This window comes from Apis dorsata, unplaced genomic scaffold, assembly GCF_000469605.1.
Source record: "Apis dorsata unplaced genomic scaffold, Apis dorsata 1.3 scaffold_840, whole genome shotgun sequence".
Classification (NCBI taxonomy): Eukaryota; Metazoa; Arthropoda; class Insecta; order Hymenoptera; family Apidae; genus Apis; species Apis dorsata.
In genome coordinates, this window is record NW_006263966.1 from 444,173 (window position 1) to 454,622 (window position 10,450).

At 29.6% G+C, this 10,450-nt stretch overlaps 1 protein-coding gene across 1 annotated transcript in view; it reads left to right on the forward strand.

Annotated features, from left to right (window-relative positions):
* Positions 1 to 10,450, forward strand: part of LOC102680486 (lachesin-like) — a 176,061-nt gene that overhangs the window by 142,283 nt on the left and 23,328 nt on the right. Inside the window, exons 4-5 of the mRNA XM_031514016.1 lie at positions 1,825 to 1,983; positions 10,340 to 10,446. Coding sequence (XP_031369876.1) covers positions 1,825 to 1,983; positions 10,340 to 10,446 — 266 coding nt within the window. The remainder of the gene's footprint in view (positions 1 to 1,824; positions 1,984 to 10,339; positions 10,447 to 10,450) is intronic.

Here is a 10,450-nt window from a genome sequence, read left to right on the forward strand (position 1 = left end):
AAAGATTTAAAAAATAGGGTGAAAAATGAGGATAATTCGGTCTATGAAATATAGATTTGGGATAATATATTATCTTTTATAAAATCCATATATTAAAAAACTAATATATCAGATTATTCTAATAAAATAATCCTTGAATGTATGCAAATCATGCAATTACAAGATTCAAAATTCCTACATATTCTGATTAACTCTTGTTGTAGATCATTAAAGAATACTTTATTACTTTCATAAATTTCTTTTTTCTTTAATCTAATTCTACTATAATAGTATAAATTAACAAAGAAGAAAGAGTTAATCATTCATTTAAACTTTCTAACTTATCTCAGTATTATAACTTAATCAGCAATTAAAAAATCGTTAGAGATACAATTAAGTAATTAAATTCATTTCTTCGTTTTTATTCCTCTTCACGAACAAATATAAAACTAACAATAATCGTGAAAATAAAACCTACAAAGAAGCTACGTGTTCACCATATTTTTCTTTTTTTTTTTTTTTTTGAAACACAAATTCCAACAAAACACATATAACCAAAACTATCTATTCTATGTTGTTAACATCCATACCACCATATATAGATTTTCCCTACAAGACCTACATAACAATTCTATCCTGTCCATTCAAAACATCAAGCATCCAATATTAAATTTCAATCCAATACTATTCAAAAATAAAAAAAACTTACCAAAGAAAAATTCGTTGCGTAATTTCAAACACTGGTCCAAACGAAACCAATGAATCCAAATTACATGCAATGATTCCAAATGATCGAAGGCACCTTAAATGCGTCACCGCACAATAGAGACACAGATTGGTGAATCGGAGCACGTCGTTTTAAAGGGTATTCGCTAGTGATGGGATTAAACGTACCTCGAGTAGATTTGAACATTGACAAACAAGATTCATATATTTTACAATCGAAATCGATATTTTTGATAGTAGATACATTCGAAAAAAATATTTATTGCTCTTCTATGAATATTTTTAGAAAAAAAATGTTTCAAAATAAAATAGTAATCTCGTTTCGAGATTATTTTTATTTAGCTTTTTTTGGAAACATTTTATATTCTTATTTTTCAATAAAATCAATGAATATTATTAGTCAAGTATTATTTTTTAATATGTGAATCTCGTTTAAGCTATTATTTAAATTCCAAATTTCATTTCAATTTGAACATCAACTACGTGAAAATACATAACACAATAGTTTATCAACGCATTACAAATAAACTAGATGTAAGATTGAATCTATTTATCTAAATTCTTAAACTCTTATTTAAATGAAAAATTAAGTTACTAGAAATATAATCGATGGATTCTTGCTACATAAATTATTTATCAAATTCATATAAATATACCGTATTTTTTTTTTCAAAATTTCATAGTTCCATCATCATAACTCATAAAAGATTCTAACTATCGAACGATAATCAAATTTTGAGATTCGAAACATTTCACAAATACAAAAAAAAAAAATAAATAAAACAAATATTTAACTAGTAATAATATTCGTTTCTTAATCTTTATACAATAAATTCGATTTATAAGCACATACTTGAACTAAATCCTATCGCTAGTAGCCCAAAATTCACGATCATTCCAACGATTCCCGAATTTTACGATCGAATTGTGTGGATTGCCTCCTCGTGGTGTGAAATATTTGTGAATACACAACGAGACATTGGTAGATCGGTGCCGATTTCGGCCAGATAGCCATCTATCCAAGCGAATGGCGCCGCGCTCGAGCGTGCCAGTTGTTACACGAGGTTGCGCTCGGTACACGAGGGAGGCGTTGTCGTTGCAATGTGGTCATTGTTTCAGTACCACCGGATATCCTGGACGACTCCACCAGCACGGATATGGAGGTGCGGGAGGGGAGCAACGTGACGTTGCGATGCGCCGCGACCGGCACCCCGAAGCCGAAGGTCACGTGGCGTCGCGAAGTCGGAGGCACCATCACCCAGGCGAACTCGCACGAAGGTACGTTGTGTTGGATTTGGCCGAAAAATTGATTATTCGATCTCCCTTCGTGTAAATTTTTATGCTTTGATCTCTTTTACCATGTTGATATTGGTGATATTGATTTTTCGTTATCCTTTGTGGGGTTTCTATGCGCATATTTCATTCGTGATTCTTGATAAAATTTGAACTCTCTGAAAATATTTTTCGCGATATTTTGTCAAGAGAAATTATAAAAAAGAAATATGGAGATGCATTTTTGCATAATGGTTAGGTTAGGTTTGATCTTGACTGTATCTTTTCGCAAGAAATTATCCTTTATTCTGTATCACAACTTCAAATCCTTCATTTTGTGTCTTCGTAACAATATTAATTATGAAGGACAATTTAGAATAATCAAATTAGCTAGGTAGATTTCTAACAATAAATTAAAGGATTATTCAAATCATCATAAAGATAAAAATGGAAAATTGATAATGCATTAAAAATCTTAATAACAATATTTACTTTTCATTATATGTAAAACTTCATTTATGGACTTAATTTGTCATCTTTCCAATTACCATTACAAAGATAAAAATTGGAAACTAAAAACACTCATCAAATGTCACAATAATATTTCATAGTTCTCATATGGTTTTCATTAAATCAAGATATTCAGAAAATTAGGTCAATGGATCATTCGACCCAATTTGCCTTCTCCAATCTCGACTTCTACTTGACCACTCTGCACCGACTGACCGTATGTTTTTTACCTATCTTCCTCCATTTATATCTGCTCTCTATCTGCAGCCATTGTTACCCGACAATCGTTCTCGCTTCGTTCCACGTATATTGCCACTTTCCTCTTGCAGAGGAGCATACTTTGCCCAACCTTCTTGCAAATAAAGCTGCGACACGACTAGCTCGACCGTTTCATCCTCCTCTCTGATTGCATCAGATCTTTATTAGCGAGGATAGACTGGCTACGTTTTGATAGCAATCTGGATGAGAATCCTAGTCCCTCGTGTTCGTTTCTTTGATATTTTTGCATAGTCACCGATCGTGCACCAGAGAGTCGATAACATATATGCGTCAGAAATATATTAATTCTCTAATATTTCAAACAAATAGAATGTAATTATGTTGTATTAATATTTTAGAAAATTTGGGCAGTGAGTGGACAGTGAATAAAATGAATCTTATTACTCGATTGTGTCTATAAAGTATTTAAAAATATGTGAATAATGTGGGAATTTATTAAATTTTTTTTGTTATAATTTTTTTAAATATCAATAAAAGATGACGATATACAGATATTTTTTAATAAACTATTAAATATTAGGAATTGATATATTTTTGATATATAGCGTTAGATGACATTTTCAAAAAAAAGAGATTAACAATAGAATTTTCAATTTTAATTTTGAAAATAAGTAATTTTTCATGTTATCATAATTTAAATCAATGAATCTCTTTTTTTTTCATCTTTCGATAACAACTAGATAAATAAGAGATTACTTTCTGTCTCAGAAGATTTGAACTTTTATTTCAGATTTATTAAACTTTGATATTAGTTTTCTACTTTGTTAGACTTTAGGGAAAAAGAGAAAAATGAAAATTTATATCGATTGAAATACAGAAACAATAATACAATTCTATATATAATTATTGGAAATTTAAAGAAATCTAAAAGGAAATCCATTTTGAAGAATTCAATTTTTATCCAATTTAAATATAAAATTACTGCAATTAGATTATATAAAAATTCGCAATTTAAATGTAATAAAGAGAGATAATCTAAAATTCAGAATCTAATAAATTAATAAAAGTTGATAGAATTAATGAAAATATAAGATAAATTAAATAAGATTCAATAAATTTAATTACCAAAAACCATTTGTTCCTAAGATATCAAAATAGAAAATAGAAAATAATATTATTTTTACGTGAAATATAATTCATAGAAATATTTATTTCAACTGAAAATAAATATACGTATAAATTAAATAAATATTTCACATAGAAATAATCTTCATTTGTTAAATTTCACTAAAACAAAATTATTATATACACATATTTATTTTTCCACTATTATATTATATATAATAATTTTGTTTCAATAAAATTTAACAAATTTCAATTTTGCAAATTAATACATAAGAACAAATATAATTCAATTTTGCTGATTGAATGTAATTACAATTATTTAAAAAAAAACTTTACTCTGCAAAATGAATAGAAATAGATTAAAATGATCGAATTTAAAATTTAAAACATATGATTTAATTTGATATAAGAAGAGAATTTTAAGAAGGTGGTGTAGAGAATAATTAAAATTTATTTCGTTAATCTCTTTTTCACATTCGTCTGTTTATTATTTTTTAATTAATTTATCTCGCGATTTATTTATCTTACAATGCTTAGTAAAAAGTTAATATAAATAAATTACATTAAATATATAAATGTATCTATTTGTTTTTATATTCCATAATAATTTTGGCTCTCTCCATTTCAGACGTCATCTCATACGTTCGTATTTGAAACGTGATAAAATTTATTTATGTCTCTTTTTAATGCGTGGAAATAAAGTCTTTCTTGATTAATTTTATCGAAAGATATTTTACAGAAATTTGAATACTGAGAAGATTTTTATGAGAAAAATTACTTTTATTAAAAATTATTAAAAATTAAAATTTATATCTCTGTAAAATAAATTTATATTCATTATTATTTTTAACAATTTCAATTATACTTATTTTAACGAATTCAAAATTTAATTGCAATTATTGAATAATTTGAAAAACTTTTTATTTTCTTTGTCATCACTTGTCGTCAAAGATTAATATAATTATGCATTATTCGTGTGTTCTATTGTTCATGAAACATAATTGATTTTGTAGTAATAGGTTTATAGATGTCGGGCAGTGTTATTCAATGTATTTTCGATCACAGATTTCTCTGTCGCATACGCTAATATAATAATTAATAACATTATTTAAAAATGGTCTTATTTCATTTCGATGTAACATTTGACACGTTATCCGTATAACTTTGCCATTTATTCATTTAAATCGCTCTCTATCTTAATTATGAACATCCGTCAAGAATTCTTAACGATCTGTCCAACGAGAATTATTTAATAATTTATAACGGAACAAGTCACGTGTCCGACGAATCTGTTAAAGGCGAAAATTGCTAATAAATTCCTAATAATAATCAGTCTGTGTCAGAACAGATCGAAATTCGATCTCGTTAATTTTTCAATCTCGTTATCATTTTTAATCTTCAAACTATCGTTCTTTTTCATTTATTAATCTTTTACAAGCAAACATGATGTGTCCTGAACTAAATCTAATTCTTATAAAAGAAAAATATTTCTAATTAATAATTTATACAATTTTATATTATTAGATTGAAGTTTGAAATTTTCTATTTACATTAAAAATTTTCAATATATAATTGTTTTCAAGAGAACGAGAACTAGAAATTAATTAATTAATTACACAAGTATTAAATAGCAATCGATCAACAATCGAGTGTAAATGGAGGACACGTAGCATTCAAACACTTTGTACTTGAACGTTACACATTTGTAACGTCACGCCCATCAAAGTTACCTTCAGCGCGGATAATTTAATCATCAATTTAACTCACTTCTATCCAAAGGATTAATTACCACCTCAGAAGTGTGCCAATCAATTAACCGTCTATGTCTCGAATCGTGCAAACGAATCCTATCGATAGATCAAACGATTCATATTCGAAAATTCGAAAATCGATATACCCGATTCCTTCCTTGTTCTCTATCCTTTCTCTCGTTAAGTAAAATCTTCTCTGAAAAAAAAAAATTTCTCAACTATCAAGTCGTCATGGCGATCGTTTTACCCCCCTCAATTACCATTTCCTCGTTCGAATTACTCCTCTTCTTTGTTCCAATACGCCATCCCTCTTGTCCACTTCTCCCTCTTCTCTCCCTCCCTTCTCCCCTCGAGGCATCCTGCACGACTGTTCAACCGTTTCGTGACTAATTGCACACGGAAGTGCAAGGGACGTTTCGAATTGTGCAGGTGCGTAAAGGAGAAGTCTCTATAACCCTTTCTCGCCCCACCTCGCACCCTCTTTCCTCGCCCTCCTAGTCCTTTCCAGACTCCAGCTTAGAGTCGAGGCTGCGAATAGAGGCGACGACAATTGCAGCGCGTTTGTGGTTTCTCTTTTGAAACGAAAGGAGCCGACAATTTTTGAGCCACTCTCAAGCCAGATAAATGGTCAAGGTTCTCGTTAATTAAGACCCTCCGGTGAATGGATCTCGAAGAGAGGGTTGGATTATTTCTTTTTTTCTTTTTTTCTTATTTCAAGAGGACAGCTTCGAGGACGGTCTCCAAGATCAAGAGGTATAAGTATTAAGTAAGAATTGAAACTCTTGAGGTTTATTTCTAGTGGTCTTTTTTTAAATGAAAAAGAAAGGCTGTAAGCTTGAACCTCTCAAGCTTGATAAGATTTGATAAATCGATTAAGATTAATTAATTGTTATTTGTTGAATTAATAATTTGAAATTGTAGTAATACATAAGTATACTATTTTCTTTAAAGCAAGAGAATTTATTTGTTATTTCTAATTATCATTATATCAATTAAATAGTTAGTTTGCAAAATTTTATTAATTAATATCATTAGGAGAAACAAGTTTATTCAAGATTTTAAAAAAATGAATAACAAAATTTACTCGATTTATCTATCTCATTTTTAAAAATTCATATTTTATTTTCGAGAAAAAAAAAGAAGCTTAAATCGATCTCCCATCATCGTTTCACCAGATCTAACCCAATTCGATTTCGAGTCGAAATCTATTTAATTTCGAATCTCCCGCTTAGAATTCCCAAAAATCTAATCAATCCAATACTGGAGCAAAGAATAAAACAATAGGATCTATGGAATCCATATATGTTTCAACACAAGAGGTGTGATGGCTCATCGAACGAAAAGAGATTTCACTGGCAAGCCTCGAAGATACGGATGAAATTTCTCTGATTTATTCATCGGATGTACCTTTTTATCGTCTACCAATAGGTTCTAAGGAATCGTTCCGAGCATTTGTCGCGTTTGTTTCATTTATTTTTTTTTTTTTATTCTCCTTATCCGCTTCTTCCTCGACATCTGTCGTTTCTCAACAATGGCGCGATTTGATTCCATTAGGCGATAAATAGAGGGGATATAAAATATTCCGTGTACACGATTTCTCTCCTCTTCTCTTCCTTTTTTTTCTTTTTTTTTTTTTTTTTTATTCCTTCAGGCGTTGATTCTGCGACTCCGTGGTTTCGTTCACGCACACACGGGCAAGTTTAACGGCCATGCTTGATGAAAAGCAAAATCTTTTCCCTGATGAAACTTCCTGTCGTTAATTTCAGAACAACTGGATGCTGTTCGTTTAATTAGCTCGAGGACAGCAAAGACAGACGCGTGAAATGAATTTTCAACGGAACGAATGTTCTTCTCAACAGGTGTTTAAAGGGATGTGCTTGCCTTTTTTCACTCCTCCCTTTCTCTCCCTACGATTTTGATCGAATCAATTACCGGAAATAAGTCTTTTCTTTTGAACTTCCCGGATAGAATTTTCCGCTATATTGACGAAATTATGGAATGATTTAAGAAGTTTTTTTTTTGTGATTTCATCCTGGATGATAAATCGTTTTGCTTTCGATATTCGATTTTCCGTTTGATTAATATCTTCTTTCTTTGCCTTTTTTGGAGATAAATGATTGTATCGTGAGAAAGTGAGAAATTGGAAATTGGAAATTAGCCATTTCATATCTGATGATTGTTAATTAACTGGAAATGAATAACGTATTAATTGGAAATTGAGAGACTTGTAATGTAATCAAACCTTATCCGATTTCGTGATTGAAAGGAATATAATTTAAAAAAATACGAATGATATAAAGAATTGTTTTTAGTGTTTTGCGCGTATGGACACGGTAAAATATAATAAAATTTAATCAATTAATTATATTGTCCATGAAAATATATTACATTATATGTATAATACATGTTAAAATAAAACTTCCATTGATTTTATTTCAAATTCGCATTTTCTAGAAATTCGAAATCTATTAAGTTAATTTAAAGTTATATAATCAAAATAAAAAATAATAATAATTGTATTAAATAATTAATTTGAGATTTTTTTTAGATGAAAATTAAATTCTAACGATTTCTTGAGAAAATATCGTAAATTTTGACTAAATTTTCTAATTTTATAAAAGAGAAAAGGAAGTTAAAATGAGAAGTTGTAAACAGTGAGAAAGTTTCTCCGTAAAAAAAAAAAAAAAAAAAAAAAGAAAACTTTTAAATTATTTTTCTTTTTAAGCTGTTGGTTGCTTCTTAAAGAAATTTTTATTTTCTATGTGAAATCCCCTATGTGAAATTTTCTTCGAATTATTAAACTTTTACAATAAAAGTTTAAAACTTTTAACGACTTAATAATTGAAAAGTTCATAACGAAAATGATTCTCATTAATTCTTTTTCCATGAAAAGCAATAATAGTTTAACTCTCTATTAACAATCTGAATTTTTCAAGGCATTGTTATTCTCTCGAAAGAAATAAACTTACCTACTGTTTAATATTGTTAAAAATACAATGTATATTAACAATAAAAAATGTTCATTATAAATTATAAAACACGAAGAACTTAGTACGTGCCTCGATGCAATTTATATTTTATTCTTTCGTTCTAATTTCATGTAATTGCAGTATTACAATAATACATATCACTGCAATTAAATCATATCTTATTTATTTATTTGAATATTATTATATTATAATAATAGTTAAATAATATAATTAAATAGTATCTTCGTTCTATTTATCGATTTGAACAAATTTCAGCATTCCTCACTCATATAATCAAAGTAATAAGATAAACAAAATTAAATATCTCGATTACAATATATTCAACAATATTTTAACATCTTTATACTGAATATTCATTGTTCTGTCGAAATCCATCTGTAGAGAAAACATTATACTATATTCAGAGTTCATATTCAGAGACGCTAGTTTAAAAATTACCACTTTACTCGTTAAATTAAAAATCAAGATAATTAGACACATGCAAATTATTTTCTTTTTCATTCGACGTGCATTCTGAAAATTATCTTTTTTCCTACAACATCATATATATTCCTGGCATACGCAAGCTTCAATACCGTTTCAGATCCGCGAATTACATACGCCATTGAAGTTCATAACGTCATGAAATTAGCATCCCCTTTCACGTGTTCCTGCCTATACACTCGCTACTTTAATAAATCGCCGACTACGTGAAATTTCACGTGGCACACAGCAGGTTTCCTTGAACGCGGTTACATCACTTCAAACGATCTAATTAAATCCTTTAAGGTTTTTTGTGTGTCACGTTCAACCAAGCCAAGTGTATCGCATCCAGACTCCTCGTGATTCGAATATTTTCTACCGGGTTATAACCGTAATCGTATTTAACCAGCTTTTTGGTGCACGGCAATGTTATTACATGTAAATATGGCACTGATTAGGCAAACAATTGGTGAATTTTTTAACGATTTACGTGTTTCGTGTATCGAGAGTATATTGAAAAGTGTTTGAACTAATTTTAATGTAAATTGATTTCAGAAATAGAAATAAAAATGGAAAAATCATCGATTTTGATGATTGACTGTGTAGTAAACTTTCTCGTGTATTTTACTACAATTTCAAATTATATGGGAAGGTACATAGATTGAAATACAATTAAATAAGTAATGTTCAATTCAAAGATTTTTCGTATGGAATAGAATAAAAATTTTTGTTGTTATCAAAAAATTGGTTCTAAAAGCTTAAATATTTTTATGAAAGATAACCTTTATTCTCTTTTATTAAAAGTTATTTAAGTTTTAAAAAATTTCATCCTAAACTTCATTTCACTTCTTCATATTAATCTTATCCATATCTTATCCATTCGTGAGGAATGGACAATGATGATATAAAAATAATAACATTAAAACAAAATTAATTTCACATGCGAAACACACATTGCAAAATCAATATTCCTCCTCCAACGAATCGCGAGATAGAATTCCTATGCTTCAAAATAGTTCTCTTCCTTTACACGAAAAATCAACTAGCCCTACCCCTCCCCCCTCCAAAAAAAACGTCACAACAGATATACAAACGGGAGCAAAATCGACTACTTAATGCACTCGGTTTTCATGCGGTCGAATCATTCTCCACTCCATTCGAGGATTGCAAACCTGGTCGAACGAGATAGCGATTTTTCGAAAGTATCTCACTTTTAAACGAGACCACTCCCGCTTATACAGCTCCAATAAAATGGAACACGTGCCGCCCTCTGTGTATTATACGTTTCCATACGTTTTGTTGCAGTAGGCCAGGGCTCCGTGTTGAAGCTAACGCGTGTCACGCGTGCCCACATGGGACCGTATCTGTGCATAGCGTCAAACGGTGTGCCGCCAGCAGTGAGCAAGCGGATCGTCC